The 23,318-nt window shown below is 42.3% G+C and overlaps 1 protein-coding gene across 3 annotated transcripts in view; it reads left to right on the forward strand.

Moving 5' to 3' along the window:
* The window catches only part of NFKB1 (nuclear factor kappa B subunit 1), a 272,410-nt gene that overhangs the window by 104,360 nt on the left and 144,732 nt on the right, over positions 1-23,318 (forward strand). For 2 of the 3 annotated variants that reach the window (XM_085636087.1, XM_085636094.1), the window contains exons 4-5: positions 11,206-11,246; positions 16,272-16,370. In XM_085636087.1, the coding sequence (XP_085492213.1) occupies positions 11,206-11,246; positions 16,272-16,370 (140 nt within the window). The remainder of the gene's footprint in view (positions 1-11,205; positions 11,247-16,271; positions 16,371-23,318) is intronic. The other variant, XM_085636099.1, reaches the window with a different exon arrangement.

Raw genomic sequence — 23,318 nt, forward strand, 5'->3', positions numbered from 1 at the left:
ACCCTTACAGGATATCCCATTATTATACCCTCACTCTGTTCCAAGCTTCTGCATGTAGCAGCTACTGCTTTCAGGCAACCTGGTAAACCCACAGCTACTGGGTCAAGTGTGGATGAGAAGTACGCAACTGGCCTTCTCAGACATCCATGTTTCTGGATTAACACTGAAAGTGCACATCCATTTCTCTCACTACAGTACAGTTCAAACTCCTTCTCATAGTCTGGCATTCCCAGAGCAGGAGCTTCACATAATCTGCTCTTCAATTCTTCAAATGCTGCCATTTGTTCTGCATTCAGTTCCAAGGGGTCTTTTACCTCACTTTTGGTCAATTTAATCAGTGGCTTTGCTATCAGGGAAGAATTACTTATCCACTGACGACAATAACTCACCATCCCCAGAAACATTCTCACTTCTCTCTGGGTCATTGGGGCTCTCATTCCTCTGATAATTCTGATCCTATCATTGGTCACTTTCCTCAGACCTTTTTCAATATTGTGTCCAAGATAATGTACCTCTTTCTTGCAAAATTGCAATTTGGCTGGAGATACCTTTAATCCTCCATCTGCCAGATGATTCAGTAAAGCTATGGTATCTACTTCACAAGCTTCACGTGTCTTTGATGCCACAAGTAGGTCATCAATATACTGTACTAGTACTGAGCTTTCAGGCATAATCAAACTCTCCAAAGACTTCTTTAGCAACTGATTGAATATTGAAGGACTCTCTGTATACCCCTGTGGGATTCGGCACCATGCCAAAATACGCTGTCCAAACCGAAATGCAAAAATCGGCTGGCTGTCATGATGCAATGGAATTGAAAAGAAAGCATGACACAAATCAATTACTGTGTACCATTCAGCATCATGAGGAATCTGATACAAAATCACTGATGGATTTGGCACAATGGGACAGCATGATACCACAATTTTGTTAACTTTTCTCAAATCTTGCACAATCCTGAACTTCCCATTAGGTTTCTTCAGCCCCATTATCGGTGAATTACATGGGCTACTCAGTAACTCTCTCAATGCTGAATCATCTTGTCAATTATAGGTGTTATTCCTTCAATTATCTCTGGTGTCAATCTGTACTGTGGGATATTAGGATAAGTGATTCCCTCTTTCACTGTAATCTTTACTGGATCTACATTATTCATCAATCCCACATCTTCTCCAGTAAAATCCCAAACTGCTGCTTTCACTGTGTTTCTCAACTCTTGAGGCAAATCATCTGGATTAAACACAGCATATGTTCCAACAATCTCACTTTCTCTATTATCTAGAGTCATCCGGTACAAAACATCTTCATCTGGTGTCTCAAAAGCTATTCCATCCGGAGTACAAACAATTGTGCAATTCATTTTACACAATAAGTCCCTACCTAACAAGTTCACTGGACTAGTGTCACAGACCACAAACCTGTGCATATCTGAAAATTTCCCTATTCTTACCCTTACTGGTTCAGTAAGACGAGTCTTAATCTGTGTATTAGCTACACCAACCACTTGGATTGCTTCGTCCGAGAGAGGAAGATTTCTTATATCTGCTGACCTGACAGTTGATCTCGTCGCTCCTGTGTCTACTAAAAAAGTAACACTTTCCCCATTTATTTTTCCATCCACAAATGGTCCTGCCTGGTCTATTTCTAGAGTTGCTCCAAGTATGCACTCTTCCTCCTCTCTTCGGCACCGTCAGTAGTCTCCTTCAGACTCACTCCCCTCATTCCTTAACCAGTATTGCTGTACTGGGTTAGTACGTCTTGGTTTGTTTACCTGCTCATCATTGTAGAATCCTGAGTCCTGGTTATATTTCTGGGACCCTCTATTCTGTGGCAAGGGCGGTTTTGGCTCTTGATTCTGCTGCTTGACAACCTTCTGCTGTTGCTGCTGATGATTACACCCCTCGTTCTGCAACTGCTGGTTCAAAGATTTATTCTCATTACTCACTAATGGTGGATTCGTACACTCGGATCTCCAATGCCCCAATTGTCCACAGTTGTGACATGGGAATTTCTTCTTGGCCTCTTCTAAATTCCCCTTTCCATTTCCTGTACCATATCTAGGCCTATTTCCTGGATTATTTGCTTGTTCCACCAGCTGTGCTTCTTTTCTTTCTGCAACTTTCACCTGTGCCCACATTGCTTTCTCCTTCAGCTTTCTTTGCTTTGCCTCAATTTCATCACTGAAGTACTTTGCATGTCTCAAGATCTCATCAATCTTCTTACTCTGCCAATCGACTGTGTGCTCACGAATCATTTCACTGATTTCAGGTTTTAAGCCATATACAAATCTGTATACAAAATGACTCAAATCCTTATCACCCAGGTGTTCATCTCCACTGAACTGTTTAAAAGCCAGTATCAGCCTTTCATAAAAAGCATGAACTGATTCTTTTGCTTCCTGATGCGTTTGATCTATCTTAACCCAGTCTGTCTCTTCATTACCTCCGGGTCTGGAGCTCCTGTTCTCTGATCTCTTGGGTATTCCTTAGCAGGCCAATCTACAACTATTTTACACTCTGCCCACAAGTCTGCTGGAACAATTATATCAAACAGACTATTCAAGTCAATCCACAGCACTTTTGACAATTTCACAAACCTATCTACCTGCCTATACCACTCGACAGGCTTTTCCCTCAGTCGAGGGAAATCATTTGTAAATGACAAAATATCCTGTCTAGTCCATGGGACATGTACATATCCTCCTCCAGGAATTTCCCTCATAGGATAGGCATCCACTGTTTTTTCTTTTTCTCTCATGGGAAACGCTGAATAAGTCCTGTCCACTGAATCTTCTCTTTTCTTATACCACCTATCCTTCCACTTTTCCACATCACCCCATTTTCGCAATAAGGAAATCATTTCCTTAATCTGCCCTGTTCTGCCAAACCTCATTTAAATTCTCGATATCTTTATCAGAAAAATCCACTCGGTAAGGCTTCTGCAAAGCTTTCACCTTGTCCATGTCAACTCCCATTTCACTCGCTATTCCTTTTAATCTATCATGTGTACTCTTAGCCCTCCAGGTGATACTCTTGCACATGAATAACAACTCTCCATCATGATGATTTTTCAACATTTCTGTAGGAATTGTTCCTGCTATAAGTTCCTCCAATTCTATGCGCAACCTGGCTACATCAATTGCCTGAGAATCTTTATCCTTCTTTTGGAGAACTTTCAACCAATCATTCAAATCCTCAGCCGTTATTTCTGTAGGCCTTTTCACTGTACTCACTTGTTCTGCCATCCTCTGTGGTTCCAAAATTGATCCTCCTAAACAACCAGTATTCAATCCTGAATTAAACTGTACATTTGACCCTCCACTACAAGTGTCATGTCTCAGCTGTCTCAAATGATTCTCTTCCGTCCTTATTCCTGGCTCTCCCGAAGAACCAACTAGTCCATTTCCTACATATGGAACTGTCAAACAATTTTCACCCATTCTTTGCTTATCAAAAATAGGCATAACCGGACCTATCGTTACAGGAACTGTAACTGCTTCTAGATTCTTTGTCAATTCTCTAATTTTCTCAGTCAATTCGGATGTGGTTTTTGCTAATTCTCTTGTTTTCTCATTCCCGATTGCATTCTCTCTCTCTCTCGCTCTCTCTCTCTCTCCCTTTCCATGAAAGAGCTACCACTTTTCAGATCTGGTGTCGCAATTTCTGTTTTAACGATTCGCAAAGTATCTCTTATGGGAGTAGCATCTGGTGTTCTCTCTTCTGGTTCTGGTCTATATGGAGGTGGTCTCTTATAGATCATGTCATCCATGACTTCATCCTCATAGTCATTAGCCCCATACCTTCTCAATTCTGCATCAGGTACCTTTTCCGTACCTTTCCTCCCTTCCGTCTCTTCAACAGTTCTCATAGGATACAGTCCCTCTGACATACTAGCATCTCGCCATCTCCTCTTTCGATCATGATGAGTTTCACGATCATATTTCCTCCCAAAAATGTACCTATAGTTACCTCCACTCCTCTGCTTTTCTCGCTCATGCACCTCATCTTCCCATTCTACCAATGCCTCGAACTGCGGCGAGCGGGGGACACAGAGGAGGACAGGCAGAGAAGGCAAAGTAGAGCGGATACAGACTAAGGCCACCACTGGCCACCAGGGATGAGGCGCAGGTGAAGGCCTGCGGGTTTTGGAGGGCCTCGACTTCGGCGGCGATCAGGACACTACAGCAGGGGTGCAGGCGGAGCTGCAGCGGGGGGGAGCGACCTACCGGAAGGTCAAGGGATAAATTGACTCGCTGAAGCAGCTGAGCAAGCGATTGAATGATGGAGTGTAAACCCACTGCCTTCATCGCCCATACCACCTGCATATTTATGTTCTGCTATCAGCATTCATAAAGTACAATTCTGCCAATTGTATATCATCATTAAATTGGCAGAGCTCTTGATGCTTTCTCCACATGTTTCTGAGATTTGTCATTGACTGATGTGATTGTGTTTGATCAATGGCAAACGTTTTAGTTATTAGTGATGATTGGTACTGTGTCAGTTGGATGAATAAAAAATATGTCTGAGCTTGCAGCGGAACTCTGTGTATGCAGTGTTTGTGAGTTTGTGAGCCATGGCACAGTGCCTTGACCGGCAGTCCATTTTACAAATGGTTGACTTGAGTGGTACTTTGCCAACTAGTTGGTTTTAGTGTTGTGTTGTGAAAATGAGAGTGCAGGTGGCCTTTCTATTAATGTGTGAGAAGTGTAATCTGTTATTGGACCATTATCACTTGGTCAGAGGATAGATTTGTTCTTGTGTTCTGGTGCAGGTGGGCTGTGTAGGGAGTTGGAGTGTCGGGGTATGGAGCAAGAGTCCACAGTCTTAATGTGAGCTGTAACTGAGCTACCAAAAAGCCCAAATAATCCTCCCAACAGGGTTAAACTGGTGTGTCTGAGGAATCTCTGACTCTTGCTTGGTAGAACAGCACAACAACAGTACCTTTCTCAGAGAGAATATGTTCAACAGCTGGCTAAAAAGGAGGCCCCGCGTCTCTAGCAGTAGTTAGACCAGCAGAAGATCTTTTTGGTAGCCAACCACCTGGCGATGTCTACGAAAACAGGAGCGTACAAATTGAGCAGTAGTCGGCTGAGGGACCATGAGTGACGTCTTGATCCAGAGGTGTCATAGGGCACCTTCTATCAATGGTGTATGCCCTGGTTAGATCTGTCCATAACTGTTAAGAATGCACAGTGTCAAATCTTGTGAGCACTGGAGTTTTCTCCAAAAATGTCATTGTAGACTCAGTCCATCTGTGCTCGAACAGACCAGGCCCAATTCATATTAATAGCACCAGATTAGGCAAGCTGAGTGTGCTACCCAGATCTCCTGAGCTTGGCATTTATCATCTGATCCGTCTTCCCCTTTAGGAGAACCTGCTACCTTAACAACAGGGAAGAGTTCTTCAGCCAAATCTCCACAACCTACACCTCCATGTCTCGAGATTGACTGTCAACAGTTACATTCTTTTGTCACCTGAAGTGGTAGATCTCATTCTTTCAGCTAGACTCCCATTCATAAAATCCTTTGGAAAAGTTTGTGGACTTGTGTGGAGTACGTCATCGCTACCCTCCGCAAGCCAAACTGCCTTTTCTAGTCTTGTTTTGGTGTTGGCCCAGCATGGCCTTGCTGTATGCACTATTGAGATACCTTTTGGCCTGATCAGCCTTTCAGTGTTTGTCTCTCTCTTTACATTTCTGGTTGTGCTGCATGTTCTGATGGGCCTGACTGATGCACATGATCCCTCTGAAATAATTTGTCATGCCTCAGTGGACCTAAATCGTGTCTTGATAATCCGCAAGTGCATGCCATTTCAGCCTTTGCACTGTTGTTTGCAACAGCTGCCATCTTACTTCCATCATTTCCATGTGCCATATGAGTAAACCACTTGTGGTCTCTGTGCAACCTCCCTACACCCCTTTCTTCCCAGACAAATTGGTGCTGCCGACCTGGACTGACTTTCTGACACAATTGGTAGCACACTTTCATGCCGGTCAATCAGTTACCCAGACAAAATGTTTGCTCCACCACACCCCTTTAAAGAGGGGGTGAGGCTGCGTCAGCTTTATCACAAGAGAGCTTGGTGTTTCTACGTTGACCCACAAAAGACCATTGAGTGGATAATCTGCTCTTTGTAAGGTTCATTGGGACTCTATCTCGCAAATCATCTTTCTCCGCGATCACACACAACCTTTCTCGAAGGAATTGCTGAAATCTCCACTCTTTTCTAACAACAACCTTCAAGGCTTCCCTTTTCAAAGCTGTCATTCTGTTCAGACCATATCATAGCTGACTGGGGATGGCTCTGAATGCCTTTGGAACTGGCCAAGAGGTATGAAACTCATACAATTGAAAGCCTTGCTCTTCATGGTGTCCTAACAGCAGAAACAACATCTTGGAAGTTAAAAATCTGCCGCTGGTCTCTCCTATTCTCTACAAATTGAGAGAGTTCAAAAACCCACCGTTGTATAAAAGTCTGACTAAAGCTTTTTTTTATCTTTCACCACTACACACGCTTTCTAAAAAAGCCTCTTGTAAACGAAACAAATGGATTAAACAGAAATTTGTTAAAAAAAAATAATCTCAATGTAACAGCAGATCCAATTGTTTCAAACACTGTGTATTAGTCAATAGGAGAAGTGAATTTCTGTCATGCGGAACCTTGGAATACAATGATGGCGTATAAAGGTAAATTGTGGGACTTTAGGGACTTTCTGAGTGGAGTGCCCGCGTACCGTTAGTACGGCTAATGAATGCAGCTTGACGAAAGAACTTGTGTTTCCATTGTTATTTAACGGCTACCCTTCTATATTGCCGTGTGCTTTAATGATATGTAAAGACACATTTTTATTACATGAAAAGTATGGTTTTTGCATGTTTTTATTAAGAAAGGTATGAATAAGGTATCCTGGCGTTCTTATCTCTATAAAGGTTCCAGAAAATTTAAAGATTTCAGGAGATTGGGTTGCATTATACATTGTGGATTGGGATTAATCAACTGCGATGAACAGGCAGTTGCAAGGGCTTTCAACCTCATTTTCATTACAGTTGACACTTAGTTTTATGCCATTTGTGGTAAGGATTTAAAATTTAACATTTCTTGAGTAAAACTGTGAATATTAGCCATGGACATCAGCTGATTTCCCAACTATCTTTTACTTTTAGTTTTTAGTGATTTGAACACCGACTTGTCCTATCTATTGCTGATCTAGCAGTTTGAATCCTCTCTGAGTAGAACATTGGTGCACTATTTGTGTATTGAGAAGGGCATTTAATGGCATTCTAAAGGGAGAGATGTATTGCTTATCATGCTGATCTAAGTTTGAATTCCTGTCTATACATATGATCTTTTGCACGTCTAATTTTGACATATTTCAATTGTTATTGCCTTCAGCTGCCCTCAAAGATGCTGAGGACTGGCCCTCGCCACCTTCCATCACGCCATGAACTCTTAGAATTCCTTCCAACCCTCTCCTCTTCTGGGGGTTTCCATTGAACACTTTTTGTTTTCACTGGATATTTGGAAGGCACCAACTGACTCTCAGTAGCGGCTGGCCTCGCAGCAGAGTGGTAGGCGGGGGAGGGGTAAAGGGTGGGGACAGTTGACAAAATGAAAATAACTTGCCTGCTCCTCGCTGATCGCCACTCTGCTGCTCTTCTCCTTCCTGCTGTGTACATGCTGAGGCTCCCACACTCCCCATGGCCAATCCCATCGCTTCTCTCATGCTGGCCAGCTTGAGAGAGCGCTGGGAGTGGACTGCGTGGGCTTGTTTTCTACGGCTGCAGCTCGGGTTGGGGAGATGTCAATGCGCATAATGGTTTGGCCATCTTAAGATGGCCGGCCAAACCGTCATGCGCAATGACAGCAGTGTTGCGCACCACTCCCCAGCCGTGCCTGTCGTGGCATAGTCCCCCCCCCCCCCAAGACCCTACTCCATCCAGAGGAAAAAATAAAATGAAAATAATACTGTTTTATTATCATTTTATTTTTCCATTCCCTCAGCTGGCCGGCAGTGGGGTGACGCTCCTCTGCCATGGCGGAGGAGCCGCTGCTGCTGACTCAGTCTGGAGCTACCAGGATGCCTGCTGTATACCCCGTAACTAGATGACCGCTTGTCAGAATCAGAATGACTGAATCTGGCTCTTCTTGGTCATGCACATGCACCTAGTTAACTCTATTGTAGCCTCTTCTTTCCATAAAGACACCAAAGGCATATCCTACACAATGGCTGTTTTGAACTGACCATGCTGCACATTGGATTATCAAATGTTTTTCTAAAATGTGCTTAATCAGAATGATTTGCTGTTGGCCACAATGTGTGACTATAACATGCACCTTTTTACGCATGTTAAACATTTAATTTGACTTAGCCTAAAAATAATTATAGTAACAGAGACTGACAAAGCCAGAAGGCGTGGATTTGTGTAGTGCAACCACCCCTAAGCTCACGCATGCACAAATGGAGCATGAAAGATCAATACACTTCAACCACCCATTCTCACAAAGTCTGGCAGACATTCAGGCGCCCCATGCACAGACACCAACAAACATTCTGGCTTCAGTACGCACGGACCAACAGTTTTTATAACCCTGTATAACAGGGTGCACAAAGTGATGTGCATAAAGGTGGCACAAGGTGATGTACATCAGCAGAACACACCGTGAGACGCAGTACATTAAAGGAATTGATGTGCTTTGTTGGAGCACTGGGTGTTGTTCATGAGATGGACTCTGAGTTTTCGGTATGGTAGGATCACTGGCTGATGCACAGATCAAGAGCATGGGGGCATTGTGCATCATGAAGGGACTAGTGGTGCACAGAGAAATGTACAGTGGGGTGCACATGGTAATGTACTATGATGGGAAATCTTAATTGTTCCCCTTGTCTTGATGGACAACTTCAACCAGTCCTGTGATGTTGATTATTTTTCATGTTGGGATTTTTAAGCATAAGCATTCAACGATAAAAGCAGAGATACAAGTCCTTCATCTAATGCAAAGTCCTATTGGCGAAAAAGCCAGAACAGGCTGAATAAGTCATCTAGCACATGGGTCACTTAAATATATTTCAACATTATGGTGTTGACAATTTGGCACATTAGTCACTTTAGAATGTGTTTTTGCTTGTCAATCATTTTCCTAGCCATCTGACGAATTAAAACAGTTTGTTTTTTATTGATTGACATACACCGTGTTAAATTATTTCTTTTTGCTGGGTTTTCAAATGTGTTTATTTACCCGGGTCTGTCTTTACTTTTCCTTATACACAGTGGATTTCATGTATTATATTTTTATAATGAGCCAGCTTTAAGCTACTGGGTTGCTTTGTGGATCGGGCAAGTGCGTTCATCACCAAGGCTACATAGCAAATATCTACTACCGATATGGATGCCGTAGTGGGAGCAGAATCATACCCCAATTTTCAGGACACCCCACAATCCAGATCACCCATAATTAGACCTCAGGTGGTTTTCCCTCATTTGATCTTGGAGGAAAAGGCACCCCTCACCGACATCAATTTAGCAGAGTAATAATCATAAGCAACTGTGCCCACTCAATATTTGAGCTCTAAATCAGAGAAAAGTTAAAGGGTATTTAAAAAAATCAAAAAAAATCAAGCAGTTCAGAACAAATGCCATGAAAGCACCAATGCAGAATAATATAAAACAGTCTGAATCAGAAAATCATTCTAGGGTCCAAATGGGGAAAAAAATTAGGATAGAATCAGAGAAAATCTCTAGTAGAACAGAGAAGTCTTGTGCCTCACCCCAAAAGCTAGGGGTTCTTCATATACACAATACTTCAATAACAAATTAGAGAAACCGCAAGATCATCGTTCATGATCACAAGGAACAATTCTCTTGGCGAATCAGAATAATACATATCACTATCTACGTACCTAAGCACTATGCCATTTTAAAGAAGCATCCATCATCCAGGGCCGGACCGGCCGTAGCCGGCACCGGGCATTTCCCCGGTGGGCCGCCAGGGTTGGTGGCCGGTATTGGGCCCCTGGGGGCCGATTTTGTTACAGGGTCGTTTTTGCAGCATTGCTGCAATATCGTCAGCTGTAACAAAATCAGGCGAAACTGGCCGTGGCAAACAGCTCGGCCGCACACCCAACCCCTAGGGGTACCGGCCGAGCTCTTTGCCAGGGCTGGTTTTGGTTCACAGTCTGGCCCTGCCAACATCCCCTATGCTATTGACATCTGGAGATGTTCAAATCAATATGAAACATTTCAACAATAACACTTTACACAAATAAATCAGATTATGCCCTGCAGTTGAAGTACAGTGGCAGGGTCTTGGAAAACTGCAACGTTCATTCAAGTAAAACAATTAAAATCCTCTACATCAGCTTGTCTTCACTCTGCAGAGTTTTGCAAGGAGAGAATATGCACAGAGCCGAGTAGGCACAATAAGTGAACAATAATTAAAACAATAACAATCTCAGTGTACAAGAATCCCAAATCAAGAGACCCTTAACAAGTGGTAAAGCAAGCTCAGAGGTAAGGAAAGAATGCACTTAACTCGGCTGCGAGCAGCGAAGAAAGAGGACTGTGGGACCATGTTGACTATGTATATAACAGCATGTGGAGCTCTAATTGGCTGTGCTCTGGACTTGATTTCCTATTCCCATGGGTTCATGGAAATAGTAGTTTTGTGATGTTCTTTGAAAAGGCTGCTGTGAAATAAAAGCGAAGAGAGTATGCATAATCCTCGCCTCTGGTCCTGATTTAGAATTCATGCAGCAAGCTCCCTTTCTCATATCGGTTTATACACGCTCAATGTGTGAAGTATATTCCTGCCCTGCATTTTCTATTGATGTTCTTTGATGCTAAATCCTCCTGCAACCTTAACAGCTGAAGGCGGGGCCCTGGATTTTTGGCGTGGTAAACCCCTTTACTTCTCTCCTGTCCTTCAAACCCTCTTCTTTGAAAATCCGTCTGAGAAATGTGGGACAGGTGGATTTTACTCGGTGGGTGGTCCGTACCAAGAAGCTGGGTCATTGATGGACAGTAAGGACTGCCCACATACATCATGAGGGCCAATAGCATTTCCCGTCACAGGTTGAACAGCCAGTCTCATTCTTAAAAATATAACAGATTATAAAAGTGTGTCTTTTTTTTCAGCCAATGAAGACAAAATGTGTGTTGCAGAATTTGAAAAATGTATTCAGAATTTTTGTGTTTTTTACCCCAGCAGACGGACCATACATCGAAATCACCGAACAGCCGAAACAGGTAAAAAAATAAATTCTGAATAAAATTATTTGAAATATTTAATACATCCCTGAGCTACTCTGTCGTGCAAACATGTTGTTCTTGCAAGGTATCCTGTTGTTTTAACCTCTGATCAGTTCATTAAGGGCCCAATTAACAAAGGATTTACTTTGATGTACTCTTGTAATACCCAAGTCTTACTAGTGATTTCCAGGAGAAAACTCGAATTGTTTTTAGTGTAGCTTTCTGTTTTTACTCTTGTGTGTCCTGCAGTAGAGGAGACACAAATTTGATGTGAATGTTATCCAGTGTGCCTCGTACTAGTACTGGCAAAATTAACTGAATCATATAGAAATAAATTGATATTAATATCCTCCTGAAAGAAATGCAGCAAACTGAGTGCACACAATTGTCTAAAGCTCAGGAAGCAGGCAGGTAAAATGTGAATTTCACTCCTGTAGTCTTCCGAGGGTGCTGAACGCTACTGTTGGATAACTGGACACGTGAAGGACCCTATTCACAAAGGTAAATTTGGTTGTAAGAATATGTTTAGGACCAAATTTACCTATTCACTCCTGTCAGGATTTCTCAAAGGGACCCCTGGCAAGCGTATATCAATTCACTTGTGTAGAGATCTCCATCACGAGTGAGAACTCTGAGCTTGTAAATCCACTGAAGGGTTAGGAAGTGAGCTTTGTAGTATTCATTATTTTCTGTGGAGCTTTGGGAATGCCCACAAACTTGTACGTTCTATATTTACTCCAGGCAATGGCTGGAGTACCCACACTTCCAGGATGGGATAGGGAATGGATCACCCCCGGTTTTGTTGAGGGTGTAAGGGAAGGGTTTTCTCAATTGGGAAAAATATTTTTCCTGTGAGGGGAAAAAGGTGAGTGTTTGCACAGTGGCCTATATTCCCCCTGTGTGGAGTTCACCACTATGGATAGCTGTTGGACTGGGCCCCTTCAGCAGAGTCACACCTAGATTTTTGTCTTCTGATGCTATACCCGTTTTTGTTGCCATCTAGACGCTGTGCAGTTTTTCTCTGCTAATTAGTGGTAATGTGCTTGTGGTCTCTACCTAAAAGATGGTAACATTGGCATATACCTGATTGGTACATATCTTTAGCTTACACATATGTCCCTAGTGAATGGCATTCTTTGCACCCAGGGCCCGTAAATTAAATGCTACTAGTGGGCTGCAGCACTCCTTGTGCCATCTGTTAAAGTAGATTTTAAAACATGTGTCAGGCCTTCCACTGCAACCTTCAATGCAGTTTTAAACCTTTTGCCATGCCTAACCCTTCCTTTTTAAACTTATAAGACACCCCTAAGGAAGCCACTAAATACCCCCAGGGCGGGGTGACTCATATTTAAAAACACCTAACCATTTTTTCACTGTTTTAAGGCCTATCTCTCTCATAATTTAACACTTGGCTACCTCATTACATTCAATAAGCGCTAACTTCAGTTTGGGAGCAGATAGAGATTTGCTGTTTGCACTAAAAAAATTTAATTACTATTCTGAAAACAGCATTTTTAGGAAGTTAGCATTTCCTTGTCCAAACAAACAGTTCCTTTCTGCCAGTGTCCTGGGTCACATGACTGTGAACTTCTCTGCTGTTGGGATGTGTGTATTCCTTTCAGACATGGAGACAAAAGAGACTTTTACCTTACATTTCAAAGGGTCCTGCCTGCAGCACACCCAAATAAATCTGGCACCAGGTCTGCTCTTCCTTTTGTAACCCTAGACAGTTGGAATACAAACCAAGGGGAAGAACTGACCAGAACCAATTTAGGGGATAGCTCAAAGAATTCCCCCCACACACAGGCTGGCACCAGATATAAAAATCAGACTTTCAGTACCTACCATTAGAACATTCCTGGACCTGTGGAAGATTCAGAAGAAGCACTATCCGGCTGCAGGAATGACTGCCTTTCTGTCTGAAGAAGGAAGATTATATCTGCTTTCCTTGATCCTAGCCTACCCAGAGTCACTCCAAGGGTCAGTTAGCTGACTTCCTGTGTGAGTTACTGGGGCACAGCAAGCTTCCAGAGGCCTTTCTGCAACTGACTAGCTGACCAGCACTGTGTGGATCTTCCTGAGCCCTGTTCCTGATCTCTGCTCAAGTGAGTCCTGGTCCCCAAGAGATGCCAGGTTTTGGACCCTTGGCTGGCGTAAGTAAAAGCTCCTCCTGAAGAAAAGGTGAATATCTTAAAGTTTGTGCTCCTCACAACAGCAATGGGATCTGTTCGCACCAACAGTGACCAGCCCCAATGACTGGCAACACAAAACCTGCACTTCACACTAACAGCGACTGGCCGCAACAATCATCCAACAGGAAGCTCCAGTGATGACTAGCTCGTTTAGCTGCAGCAACTGCCGTCTGTGATGCTTGATGTGCTCTTCGCACCAAAAGTCTCCTCCTTGCTGCCTCCTCCCATGAAAACTGAACTGTGCGCCCCGAACTTGAGAAAGTAACTCTTCAGCAGGACTAACCTGGTCCCTGTATCTGACTCGCGCTCCATTGAAGTCAGATTGAACTTGTGAATTCCCCCCGATCTAGCATGACCAGATAGTTGGTTTTTGTAAGCTTTCTTATATAATCTAAATCCAAATACCAGCCATTCACCTCTGAGGGGCAGTTATAATCAACTTCCAGGTAGTGCCACTTTATCAAATACCTGTTTGTGTGTTGGTTTAATCCAGATTGTAGCTTTTTGCACCTACTCATCCCACATTAACCAAGCTAATCGTTTCCAAATGCCCATGGTTTTTGATAAATCCTAAACATGAATAATCTACAGAACAACACGATCCACGTTGCAGGCGGAACCAAAACCTTAGAAACCGAATTTGGATGAGAACAATGGACACATTTGTACGAAGGCTCGTGACAGACTTTACGGCTGCTAGGCATTCCCAAAAGATGACCTAGAAGTGCAAGAAATCCATTCACTTTGCGTCACTTGATGTTACCACTGCAAACAGTTATATAGGAGTAAGTCTGATGCAAAGTTTGGGAAGTGGGTGGAAGAAAGCGTGGTTTTCCTCAGGTGTTTGTGAATGCCCACAGACTCATGAATTTATGGGCATACTCAAATTCCCTTTTACTGTTTTCCCTTTGGAGGAAAACAAAAACAATGCATGATTCCCTTTGCGAGTAGGGCCCAGTGTATTTAGATATCGGCTGTACTTACATAATAAACTTAGCATATCAGTACAATTAATAAAGAGCTAAAATTGGTTCGTTCCACATAATTTGGTTTACAAAAAACAGATGTATTAACTTGTGGAAAATAAAAATGAAACCGAGTCTTCCACCCTAATAATGATATTATTTATACAGGAAACTACAGCTAATTTAAATGCAAAAATAATACACAAATTTAACTTGATGCATGGCCATACTTATGGTCTTGGTAGCTGGATGGGTAAAACAAGCGAGGGAGGCCTCCAGGGATTGGGCTTGATAGCTTAGGGAAATACAGTGGCAAACGTGGCACATGAGAGTTGGTGAGAAGGTGTAATGTATGTGAGCCACAATTGAAACAGGGTGGCATCCAGGGCATTGTAAAGGCAATTTGCGCAGAGATTGTGGCAAATGGTGGATGGTGTTTTGTTTCGTGCCAAAGTAAATTGGATAAGAAGTTGATTTAAAGATGGCATCAATGAGTTAAATGAAGGAGACTTACTTATGTGCTATAGCTAGACATTTCGGCGCTAGAGGACAGTGATTCTAGTGATGTCTGTGGGTTTGAGCACAGAGGGTCAGAAATGGAGTAAAAGGATAAGGCACATTTAGTGTAGTGTTTGGACGTATGTTCTCCAAGAAGCTAGGTGTGGCCGAAAGTGGCGTCACAGGGCTACACAGCTCAGCCTACTATTTGCTTCTGATGGATAATGCGGTGGCCACAGGGTAGAAACAATAGATTGTAAATATTGGGCCGTATTCACAAAAGCATTTATGATTACTATAAGTAGTACTTTTATGTACCTTTGCATGCCTTTGTGAATTGGCCCAAAACACCCAACTCCTTCTAGTAAAAATACAAAGAGGACACAGTTTTCTTCAGTTTCTGCTAATTGTCTTTGAATATAGACTTAATATTCCCATTTTGTTTCTATTTTCGATGTTCTGTGACTAATTTACAAAGCACATATTTGTACATAAAAGAGTACCACAAGATTACCTCTTACATACTTCAAAATGCCTTTAAGACCCCCATTGTTCTTGCCTCTATCCTCATGACCCCAAAATCATGGGTAGCATGGGGGGTTCCTGGTGTCTCCAAGGGGCCAACCTATAGTTAGCTGCTGGTACCACTGGCTACTAATAAGTGAGATCTGGGGTGACTTGAGGATGTAGATTTGGTAGAATTTAGTGACGTATGGTGGCACTTAGTATTTTTTTTAATTAGGAGACGAAGCAGGTGGAGGTAAGAAAAAAGTAGAAGCCAGACTTGATGAATGAGAAGTGTTATGGAAACTAAAAAAGATCAGTTGTCAATGTTGAATATTACAGATAGCCATATTTCTTGAAGATAAAGATAAAAATAAAACACCAGTGTTTATTTGGGATGGGGAAAATGATTGGTCAAAAGTAACAATTGTTTGGGAAAAAAAGGCCGAGCAGGCTGGATGATGATGTGAAAAAAAGAAACTAGTAAGGTAGCGGGGGTGCGTGATCTGCTGCGGCTTTGGCATGCCCCGTTACAGGAGGACAACATGACTGCTGAAACAGAAAAAAGTGATGTGTTGGAAAAGCTTTTGAAAATCGGCAAGAGGACCTTACTCATAGGGCAAGCTATCCTCCTGCTCAAAATTATTTAGTATTCCTGAAATGATGTAAGTTGTTTTTAAGGCTGAGGGCTATGTGGAGGGTGGTGTGGTTCTATAAAGCGATTAAGTAAATGTGTCTAAGAAATCAGAAACTAGCCAACACTATGACCCACTTTCCATATCTCAATGCTCAGAACTCTTGAGATCTTATCTTCTCAGTTCATGTCACATTGTACATCTTTGATGCCTGCTCAATGTTCACAGAGGGGGTTTCGCTTCCGGTACGTCTGCGAAGGGCCATCACACGGTGGACTTCCAGGAGCTTCCAGCGAAAGAAACAAGAAATCATTCCCTCAAATCAAGGTACTTTGTTTTTTCTCTTACCCGTGAGTTGTGTATACATTAAACTGTCCCTGTGTGTCATAAGCTAAATATTGCCTCTCAGAATATACTGTTGAATAAGCTTTGTGGCTAGTAATTGGTTTACAGGGTGTATGTACATCAGTTGTCCCTCTTTCTTCTACCTCAGTCCCAATTCCCGCAGTTCCCACCTCCCCTTCCCCGTATGTTATGCTTAGCATGGATGGTATGTTATGTGTTCTCACCAAGTTCTTAAAGATTGTTCCTTACTTCATACCGGTTCCTTTGACCCTATAACAATGGCTGTTCTGTGAATCATTTTTGAAAGTCTTAAGGTTTTGCAAAGATGTATAACAGTTAGAGATTCATCTGTTCTTGGACCCTGTATATAAAGTTTGTTAAATTTGCTTAATTTGCTTTTGCAAAATTAAGTAAAATTTCTGCAAAATGCAAAACTGACGTTTGCCGCTATATTTTAACATCCATTATGGAAGACAGAAGCGCATTTCCCACGAAAAAAGTGCAAAAAAACACAGGTATCACAAACAGCAGCTGCATGCGTTCTGAATGTTTGTTTTTGTCAGGAGCGACACATAAATACCTGACATGGGGTAATAGCATAATTTCTGGATTTTGCATATCAAGCGTGAGCCAAAATTACAAACATTGATACCGAAGCACTCTGAATAAAGTACTTTATAAAGGACCTAATTAGGCAAGAGCGGCAGGTGAGAGTGGTCGGTATCATTGTAATGTACAAATCATAAACCCTCTGGTTATGATCCATGTATGCCTGCTTCTAGCAGGGAGTAGATACCATGTGTGCACCATTATACACTATAGTCAGTTTTGTTACTGGACTCTAACTATACGGAACAGTGCCATATTTTTGGGGGTTGTACATGGGATTTCTCCAAGTGTATAATATGTTCTGCTGTGTCATAACCACAACAAATGTAATCTCCAACTGTGTATTTGCATTTCCACACGAATATGTATGCCTGATTTTACTTATCTATTTGCTCCTATCTGAATGGATGGCACAAACTGACTCTTCCTCACCTCTTGTTCCTGTACTGGAGAACTGAAAAACTTTCTCGCGAGGTCCTGGTGAACAGGGATTTAATCCAGTCTTAAACTAAGTCAGCTAATCGTCCTTGTTTTGATTTTCCTACTCAAGCCCGCACAATGTCCAATTCACCCAAAATGGGTCCTGCTGGACAGTTAGTGTGCGTTGGTCATATGCTCGTTGATTAAAAGCCTCACATGTGTGAGTACTTTGTGTAGGTGGAAATCCCCTTTTCCTTGTCGCAAGAAATTAATTTGCCTTGTACGGATACTCCTAAAAATGTTATCTTCATGCACCCTGATATTTGACTCCAGCAGACTCAGCATTCTATTACATCTTTCTAAGAGGCAAATACTTCCATCAGCTGTACAACATATCGGTAATGGGTGCCTATCTCAGGTCATGTCCAATGTTGTGCACATACGGACTTCATGTTAGTTAAAGGGCACATTCATCTTGTCTCAGAGGTCTGAGCTGTTTCAGTGCAGCAGTGTGCTGCTACTTCTGAAAGTGCCCTGGAGAGAAATGCCATTTCTTCTCCGAGCCATGTTTCTCTAAACTGACTTGGCGGTTGTCAGCCCATGGATGCACAGTGGCCCTGCAGGCTAGTGCGTCTGTGTGTTACATCTTTGAAATAAAGGACTACATTATTTACATCCAAATGGTGATTGTTGTCATGCTATAAATTTAAAGATACATGCATTTCCCTTAAAACTCGTCAATATATATTATTTTTCAGAGGTTATGATTCTGAAATCATCATTTTATAAGTGACCATAAAATGCTACCATAAGTTAAAGGAGCTAACCTAACCGTTGGATGATGTCACAATATGTTTAACAGTCCAAGTAGATATCACCAACCACGTGAGCCTTCTAGAATTCTTATTTTAGTGAATATTGGTACTGCAGGACTGGGTAAAGTGAACTGTGTTTCCTCTTCACTGAAGAAGACATCATTGGGATACAAAAGTAGCTGTCCAGACAGACTGCCCATTAATTGGTGGGCTCAGTAGATCTTAGTATAGGCTGATGGGTCGTCTGGGGACAGCAGCTCTCACCTTTTGATTGAACTGGTGAAAACCCCTTTGTATTTCTAGGGCGCAACCCAACCTTGCTGGCTCTAAACTCATCATAGGACCACACCTTCTTCATTGAAGGGCATTCTTTATATCCCGAATATACTAAAACAAAGATGCAGGAAGCTCTTTTTAAAAAAAAATGTAAGTTTCTAACCCTCTTGAATTTGCAAGACGGTTAATCTTGAGATGTGAGTGGCATGTAAGACACTCAGTAGATTTTAGCAAGTTAACTTTGCTATCAAAGGTGGGAATATATTAATTTAGAGACCACATAGGATTGATGTATTTATAGTTTAGAAAATACACTAGTATAAACCCAACAATTTCCTATAAAGTTCCTTGCTGGGGCTTACAGAGCTTTGCAGGAACTCCATACTTTAAAATTCCCCACCGCCTACAAAGTAGAATAAGAAGCCTCTTTTCTGTATCCCCAGTTCGGGCTGAATTGAGCCCTCTCTACCATACTTGGATTACTCAACTCTGCGCCTTACGCAGGTACCAGTGAGGTACCCCTGCTGTCATGCTGTGGAAGCTACAACTCCAATAGAAACCCCAATGGCATGTTATACCTGAGCCACAAGATAACTCAGGGACTTCAGCTGGACATCACTGGACCTTTAGAGACATGTCTGTGCCTTTCCTGTGGGAGGGAGGAGTGAGACTTTTCCCTAACAGATTTCTGCCTGGTTTTTTTGGGGGGTGAGTGAAGAGTCTGTGTTCTGACTCAAGTATGCATTTCAATCATGGGCTACCTAATACTCCAAAAGTTTCTCTTTTATAATTTATACAAGTGGATACTTAATATACAAATAGAGCGCTAAAGGATTTTTTTATTTTCATTTTTGTAAATATTCAGTAGTTCATATCTAAAAGCTAGAGAGATTATATGAGGAATGAACATCATAAAATTGTGTTGTAACCAGAGGTTAATATAATTTATCTTCTGCCTAGTTTCTGAGTTCCTTGCTGCTCAGTCTGTGTGTGTGATGTAGTGGAATATTGCCTGTGTCTGAAAGTGTGTCAATTGGAGAGAGTGGTTTGAACAGTGGGGTTGCTGCTCCTGGTGGGGCATTTATATATAGCCTGTAACCTAAGAGATATCGTCTTCAATAAATCTTCATTTTGTAACCTCTGTGAACCAGTTACTTAATTACAATAGATTACTTAAGCTTCCCTCTGAGATAAACATGGACATGCTGAAGATATATCTCAGTTAAGCCATTTTATTATTATAAATATTGATGTTTCAGTTCAAATTGCAACCAATGCAGAGACTCATCATAAAGACAAACAAGCATTGGCATAGCCAATAGGTCTCGACTTTGGGACCTTTAAGTGTTTAGTCATGCAACAGTTGTTGTTGTTGGATCAAGTATATTGTGCTGGATAACTAAACACGTATAAGGTCCCAAAAGCGAGACCTATTGGCTATGCCAATGCTTGTTATTTGTGTACTCATGTTTGTTTGAACTCATCACCACTTCAGCGAGCATCCCTCGGCCAGCCCCTCGCCCTCTCCTCCAAGCCCCCAGGTCTGCTGCCCATTCAAGCATAAAAACGTGCTTATCTGCAAGTGAATGGGTGCTCTTTGCTTTATTAAAGCCCCTTTCTCCGCTGGCACTCGCATTGTGACCCTTTGATATTAATTCAAAGGGCAATTAAAGAATGCGGCCGGGCTTTGAAGTGGCGCATTCAGGGCCGGGGAAAGGATGAGCCTGGGACTCTGATGGACTGCGCCCATTCAACAGGTCTTTTCAAGGCAGGTCCGAGTGACACAAAGAGAATGGGACGCGGAAGGTCAAAGAGAAAAAAAAACAGGGGCCAAAGAAACAGTCTCTGTTTGTTCCGAAGTATTAGCCGAGCAAACTGAAAATAGTAACAAAATGAAACAGTTAATAGAGCAGCCAGACAGAGGCTTCGCAATCACTTAACTCGAGACACATTCAGCTCTCCAGACCGGCAGTTGGCTGCATTATCTAATTATCTTGGGAAAGCCAGTAGCTGGAAGTAATTGTATTGTACCCCCGACTCCTTACATAGTCCACATAGTGATCGTTTTGTAGGAGGAAGATAACTTTACCAGATGGCAGGGACGCGCTCTGTGGTGGTGGAGGGGCAGAGCGAGGCGCTTGGGAGAGCAAGGCTTAATGAGCAATGAAAGCCTCATGGTGGCTGCACGCATGCACGCGCTCGTGAGCGCAAGTTTGAGGCCAGGAAAAGATTGTGGTAGCACTTTGAAAAACCACTAACTAAATGTCTTGCAGCGCATGCGCTGGCTCCGCAAGACCTAAAAACGGTACAAAAGTCTCTCCTTACTGATGGAATACTTATGATAAACATTAAGTGAATATAACAGTGAAACTTCATGTTAAGAGAGCTGATATATATATAGAAGACATAACCAAAATTAGATATGTTATTCGAGCATGAATTAAACCCCTAAATCACAGTTAATACAAAAACCACAGCGTAAAGAATGAGCCAATAATGTAATATTGAACTTCATGTCTCAACAACCACAATAGAAATATATGTGTATATTTAAGGTAAGTGTGATCAAATATTATACAGTGCCTACATAGAAGTAGACAAAAAATACATAAATAATGAATTATTTAAATTCATATCTTAGAAGGAACAAGGGTAGTTAGACAACTTTAAAAACTGTGTAGATCAGAAAGCCGGCACAAGAGAGCCAACCAATGTCCATAACTCCTCAGAAACCCAAAAAAGGGAAAATAAGTGCATCAGTTAACTTGCTGGCACAATGATCTTTCTGACAGCTAAAAATAATTTAATGAAGGAGCAGCTGGATAAAGAACCCGGTCTACTGGTGTGAACGCCTTAAAACAACAAGATTATCGTTCAAGAAGTGTACAAATCCATTGAGCAAGAAGAGTATATCCTTTATAAGATAACTGTACAGTCTTTTTGGTTTGACAAACACTTAACAAGAGCTGTGCAATCCTGGTAGGGATGATTGTGATCATCTCTCCTGCTTGAGAAAGGAAAACTTGCAACAAGAGAGCCTTCTGAGAGAAATTGCCCACCACAGCTGAAGACCCAGTGCCTACCATGGACTGCTGCAGGACACCTTCATCCTTCTTATATATTTTCCAGCTCTGGGTATCTTCTGCACTGTGATGTGCTTAACAGTGTATCCAACTTTGCAAAGGTGAAACAAGGGTACGTTTATGAACTTTTGCTTTGCCTTTGGAGAGTCTAGCTGACCTGGTTGTGTGGTGCCCTCAGTGGTGGCTGGTAGGGAGCGGGGGTGGCGGGCCAGGGGGGACAGGAGGTGTTGAAAAATATATTTTTCAAGAACCACTTACCTCCGGTTGCCCACCGCGTTTCTCCTCAGAAGTCCCAGAACCAGAAAGCACCCAAGCTACCTGTAGCCAATCACAGCACTGCAATGCAGCGTTGTGATTGGTCTGACTGCCGTGGATCAGCGCTCAGATGGGGACAGGTAGCCTAGGCATATTCCCTACCAGGCTGTCCATTACAGCCCTGTGGGAAATATGCAAATTGCGCATGACTGTTTGGCCGGGCCAAGCAGTGATGTGCACTTAATGTGCGCAGTCCACTCCTCCTCCCTGAGCCACCAGCCCCAGCCTAATCCCGCCCGGCAGCAACAAAAAATAAACGATAATAACCTTGTTATTATCATTTTATTTTTCCTTTTTTCACCGCTCTAAGAGCAGTGGGCGACACTTCTCTGCCTTAGCAGAGCAGCCGCTATTGGCTGCCTTGTCCTTATCTGCAAGAAGACACTTATCTAAAATTATGAAATTCATTGGTTCTTGTCTACTAAACTAATTATATGTTTCTCTCTCACCATGCATTGCTTATGATTTCACATATTACATCCGTCATGACTTGTTAAATGACATCATTGAAGACATCGCTGTGAAATATGGATTTTTTTATCATATTAATGGCCCCCAAACCACTATACAGAGAATTAAAATTGTCTGACCTACTTATGTTATATGGCATGGAAGACCAAAGTATGCTAGTGTTCTTAATTATGCAACAAAAAATACACATTATGCAGCACATTTCTAGCAGTATTATTTCCATCCATTTGAACTATATACAAGATTTAAATGAAAGCTTCGAATTTGGCAAATTATGTAGCAAAATATGTGGAAAATGTATTCAATCCTAAATTGTGTGGTAAACGCTGCAGCCACAGAACTGCATAAATGTTCTCCCCCTTGCCATTGTCCATTATTTTGTCAACAATTGATTAATAAAACCTAAATATTATAATTGCAATCAGTGCCCATTGTTAGCTACAGTTTGAAGAAAATACCACTTTCAAGATAATTACCTTAAGATAAATATCTTAAAATAAAAACATAATATAACAAAATTCATTAAAAGGGTCTGTACAATGTGGTTAGTCACCCGTCATAGTCATGATTGGCTGTGCTGCATGAAGTGAGGTTGGTTGGTCATGGAGGGTGGAAAGCGAAGCAGAAGTCTGTTGCTTGTGGACGACGGGATGCAGGACCTGGGTGCATTCGAGTCACTGTGCACCATTCTCGCTGCGCACTGAATCCGCGGAGGATGTCTAAAGGCCATGCTCAGACACTTTAGTAGTTTGCAGAGGGTCTTAGTGCACAGCCATGCTACAGGGCCTGCCTTCAGGTGAGGCCCTCTGAAAAAGCCAATGTACACAATTAATGGCTTTGCACATTGGGGGTTGGTCGCTCTTCGTTGTCAGGGGGTAAACCTGGGGTTGGTTGCACACGGAGTGTGATGTGTCGGGTCTGACCTCTGGGGGGCCGACAAC

The sequence above is a fragment of the Triturus cristatus genome, chromosome 2_1, assembly GCF_964204655.1.
Source record: "Triturus cristatus chromosome 2_1, aTriCri1.1, whole genome shotgun sequence".
Taxonomy (NCBI): domain Eukaryota; kingdom Metazoa; phylum Chordata; class Amphibia; order Caudata; family Salamandridae; genus Triturus; species Triturus cristatus.